The sequence below is a fragment of the Octopus bimaculoides genome, chromosome 2 (genome assembly GCF_001194135.2).
Source record: "Octopus bimaculoides isolate UCB-OBI-ISO-001 chromosome 2, ASM119413v2, whole genome shotgun sequence".
Lineage (NCBI taxonomy): Eukaryota > Metazoa > Mollusca > Cephalopoda > Octopoda > Octopodidae > Octopus > Octopus bimaculoides.
The window spans coordinates 109,939,220-109,944,581 of NC_068982.1; the positions used below are offsets into that span (position 1 = coordinate 109,939,220).

Below are 5,362 nucleotides of genomic sequence, written 5' to 3' on the forward strand. Positions count from 1 at the left end.
ATATATATAATTTTTTAAAAACTTGTAATAAATAAATATACGAATATATACTAAATACACGCACGAACATATGTATGTATGTATGTATGTATGTATGTATGTATGCATATGATTAATAGCAACAGAAGCAAAATTAATGCCAAAAGGCAATTTTTAAATCCTATCCAAGTTAGCATGGGTGTTGTGTTAGAACACCGACTTCTGCGTTATTTACCTTGATACGACCTCTTATATGGATCCATAGTGCTCTCATATCTCTATCGTTAATAGATGAGAATCGTTTGTTAGGGGCACTGGAACTGCCAAATCATGTGATTTCGACCTGCTCAGTCTCTTCAATAGCAGACGACCATTAGCGACATAACAGACGAATCCTACTGCCGACCATATATAGAATTTCACCATCTTTCCAAGTACTCATGCTGTGAATAGCCAGCAAGCTTATTAAAACTTAATTAGTAAAGACAAAAGTAGTATTAATACCAAAGCGTAATCTTTTGTATCCAACTTAACGTGGATGCTGTTTTAGAACACCGAACACTGAGTTATTTTCCTTAAAAGCACTTCTCATATAGATGCATGGTGCCACAAAAAAAACAGACCTCGTGGAAATCACGTGCTCTGGCACCATACATTCATATGAGAAGTTCTCGCAAAGTAAATGATGCAGTATTCGGTGTTCTAACGCTAATCCACGTTAAGTTGGATATAAAGACTATCATATACATATATATGTGTTTGTGTGTTTGTGTGTATGTATGTATATATGTATGCATGCATGTATTTATGTATGTATGTATCTATGTATGTATACACACATATTTATAGAATAAACGCAGATAATGGATTTTATACATTTACTGAAGGCTTACATATGCTTCCAATAAATATTGGAGAGATCTAGTTCCATAGTTCAATCGTATTAATCAATCTATTCATATTCGATCGACTGAAAAGACAGAGAACAGTCCCTCACAGTCATCTTCTTCAGAGCTACGATATTCTAACTACAAAAAGAAAGGAATTTGAAAATTAGGTCATCTGATTTAACCAAGTATCTGACCATTTAACCAAGTATCTGTGCAAGCCAACAGGAAAGTTGGGATGTAGTAGCAGTCAGCGTCAGAGAACTGTAAATCTGACTATGAAAAGAATTGAAATTTGACACCTTCCTATAATGTTCAGGGTTGTTGGTCTGGCTCTTTACGTTCTGAGTTGAAATTCCGTTGAGGTCAGCTTTGTTTTTCAACCTTCCAGATCTCCATGAAATGATGTGCCAATAAAGTACTGGGATTGATGGTATCGACTAATCTCCCCATTTTCACTCAAAATTGCTGGCTTCGCGCCTAAATCGTTAGCCATCGTTTGACCCAACGAAGCCAGCAGAATCATTAGACCGCGGGAAAAATACTTTGGGGTATTTTTTCAGGCTATTTACACTCTGAGTTCAAATACCTCTGGTTCAACTTTGGCCTTCCTTCCTTTTTGGGGTAGATAAAATATAGTTGTTCCACTATTACTGTCGAGTGGAATTATTTTCATAGTACTAACCACAGCCAAGATATCGAACGGAATTATTTGTTTCTCTAGTTGTTTGTTCGATTCTATCTATCTAGTTTCTGCAAAGTTACACAAATTGTACCAACTAAACCTTCCCCTCAAATTTGCTGGCCATGTAACTATCATTATCGTTAAAGGATAATAAAAAGAATATTCTTATTCAGCACACGAGCAACAGAGAGTCAATACGGCGATGCAATAAAATAACAATGTAAACGACAAGAAATCAGTTTTAATATAATTTAATTTATAAGTTTCATTTTATAAATTCTTAAATATATGTTTGTGTTTTTTAACATTTTCTCCTCCAGAGAAAAAGTATTAAATTTGGAACAAAACCAAAACGTTACATTGCCATATTAGTTGTATTCACAGCAAAAATCCATTTGAAGTTTTAACTCGCTCAAAAATATTTAGTGTGAGATGTGTGCTTGCGAGCATGTGTGTGTGTTGTGAATATATATGTACGATGATGTTCCTCGTTTACAGAACTAAACTATACACATTCATATAATCGATATCAAATCTCTCCAAGTTGATAAAATCAACTGTTGCAGAAAAATGTTTGTATTGCAAGTAAATTAATTCAGAAAATAAGAAACTAAATTCTATCCACATTATGCTTTTATTGTTATATATATTTTTTCAACAATGATTCACAAATAAATATTTTATAAGTTAAATTATAAAATAAATCTAAAACTATATGTTATATGTACATAAGTTTTTTAATGTTTTCTAAATTCAAAATTGGTTTAGTAGAAATACAGATTTTTTTTTATTCTTCTTTTTGCCAGTTTTTAATGTATTTTTCGTTTTGCTTCTTTACCCTCATGTTACAAGTTCGAACATCCTTAGAAATATAACAGCAAGGACTTGGACTAAAGTTCCTCGACTAGACTATCGATATAATTACTAGAGCTGTGTCAGTTCTACTTTCAATATCAGATTGAAATTTATAGTTTAAGATAAAAAACAAATAATTAATAATATATGGCGTTTGACTTCATACTTTACTGATGTAGGACATGAAGATGAAATGATTTGACAAAATTTAATATCAGAACCTTCTAATATGCTAATAAATCGATATTCCATAAATCTCGGTAGCAAAGCGATAATCTCCCACGTTTCTTATTCGCTTTTAATGCCAGTTTGCTTCTCTCGAGCCGCGAGTCCTTTGGAAAATTCAAGTCATAATATCGCATTTGGCTTTTACATCCAATCAAAAAGCTTACAATATAAAGCAGTATGGAATTTGATAAATAACTTTAATTGTATTCGGCCCTTTTAAATTCGTGCCCGTATGCTTCTGAGAGTTAATTCAAACTTCTTCAGAGATAATAGTGATGAAAATGAGGCGAAATATCTCCAACGAAATTTGGAAACAAAATGAACCTTCCTCCACTCCACTCAACTATCATCTTCTACAATAAATTGAGTAATTTAAAAGATAGTATATTTTATTGCAAGGATTTTAGCCAGTCGAGTTGATACATCAAGCCTCCTCACCAAATAGTCGCCAGTTCCTTGACTCTCACCAGCATTAAAAAGAGGACAGTTAAATCGACTAAACCCTCCTTTAACATAATGAAGTCGTGTACTTTTCATAAAAATCATCATTATTATCGTTTGAAATATAGCATCCCCCAAGTTTGTAATTTTTTCTCTCTTGTATAGTTAAGCTTCTCTCCCGCTAATGCATTTTATTAATTACCTTCGAGCCTTTTAGCAATTATAGTAATAGCTTATATAATAAATAGACAGAGTACCTTTTACGAGTTACAATAGTTAACTATTGTATTCTTTAGAAATGGTTAACTATTACCGATTGACTATTAGCCAGTCAAGCAGCATTCTTTGTTTCTATACTTATTTTCGCTTTTAATATATATTTAATTGTAATTCATAAACAACATGATAAAAGAAAAAAGGGAACCAAGACTTGTGAGATGTTGTCGATTAGACAGTTGAGCATGACATAGTTTACTGTGAATGTAGATGCATAGATGCATTTAAAAAATGAACACTTTGTTGTCGGATTGAAGATTTGCCCAAAATTTTTTAACATGAATGTTATACTCAGTATTATTCTCCAGCAATTCTTTTTCAAAATGTAAGTAAACTTGACATATAACTATTATTTCATATAATTCACTTTCATTTATTTACCATACTTTATGATGTTTTACGTAATACATTATATAATAAATTTAAACACTTATAACCAACTGCATATGAATATACAGCACCTGAAATAACTACGATAGAATTTTAACAAGTAGGTACAATAAAATTATAACCATAAATTAAATTTTTAATAGAACACAACATACTTCTAGCCATCATAAATTAATACTAAGTACGCGGTGCAAGAAATAAACGCTTAGTCAATGAGGAAACTCTTTGGTACCGAAAATTAAATGCAGAATAATTAAAGCTTCACTTACCAGAAATTATGTTGTAATCAATTCTTTTCTGAGTATTTAACTCAGATGGTGTTTGTACAAGACGTCCAAATATTAGTCTGTGATTGCAAGCTTCAACTCTGTAATCCATTGTATCAGGTTCATCGAAGCAATATTTCTCGTATGACAAATTTGTTTTCTGTTGACAATTTTTTTCACCACTAAGGGTTTCTATATTAGGGTCAATTATTAGAGTTACTGTTGTATGGGCCTTATGGTTCTTTAGTCCATGCCTTAGTGAGGCGAGAACGGTCAACCGCAAAGAACACTCTACACCTGTGGAAAGGTTAAGTAATAATAACATATGAAGTAGAAATATAAAACCAGAAATAATAATAATAATAATAATAATAATGATGATGATGATGATGATGATAATAATAATAATAATAATAATAATAATAATAATAATAATAATAATAATAATAATAATCCTTTCTACTAAAGGCACAAGGCCAGAAATTTTGGAGGCGGGGATTAGTCAATTACATCGACCCCAGTATTTCTCTGGTACTTAATTTATCGACCCCGAAAGGATGAAAGGTAAAGTCAACTTCCGTGGAATATGAACTCAGAGCGTAGCGACGGGTGAAATACCGCTAAGCATTTCGTCCAGCGGGCTAATGATTCTGCCTGCTTGCCGCCTTAATAATAATAATAATAATAATAATAATAATAATAATAATAATAACAACAACAACAACAACAACAACAACAACAACAATAAGGATTTTTAATACAACCGAAAAAAATCTTGGGAGAGGGTGTGGTCAATTAGGTCGACCTAAATACTTGACTGTTTTTTTTTTATGGAAAAAGGACTTCACTAAACTGTGCAAACCAGTTTACACCAGTACTCTACAGTTTCTGACAAAAAAAAAAAAAAAAAAAAAAAAAAAAAAAAAAAAAAAACATAATAATAGTTTCTATCATTGGCATAAGAACACATCTTTTGGGTCAGAGAGCAGTCAAATAAATCCATCTCAAAACCTATCTAATCTTGACCCAGAAAGGATGAAAGGCAAAGTAAAAAGCGGTCTTGATCTGAACTTACAAAGAAATGGAGTATATCTAAATAATGCTAGTTTTGCACTTGAAATCCAGTGATCCAACACACTGTGTGTTGTCTCCAGTTTTTATAAAATTTCATGGTTCGTTAGCATTTTTAGCTATTTACATGCTCAATTTATTGTCGTTGATAAGGCTTAAGTTTACTTAAAACAACATAAAACATTGCAATAAAAACTTCTGTGTATGAAACCATGCCTATATATTAAAACAAGATGATGTTGATGATGATGGGGGGAGGGTAGTGGTGGTGGTGGTGGTGGTGG

At 32.1% G+C, this 5,362-nt stretch overlaps 1 protein-coding gene across 1 annotated transcript in view; it reads right to left on the reverse strand.

Annotated features, from left to right (window-relative positions):
* Positions 1-5,362, reverse strand: part of LOC106879437 (proto-oncogene tyrosine-protein kinase receptor Ret) — a 342,465-nt gene that overhangs the window by 166,244 nt on the left and 170,859 nt on the right. Inside the window, 1 exon segment of the mRNA XM_052978606.1 lies at positions 4,011-4,304. Within this exon segment, the coding sequence (XP_052834566.1) occupies positions 4,011-4,304 (294 nt within the window).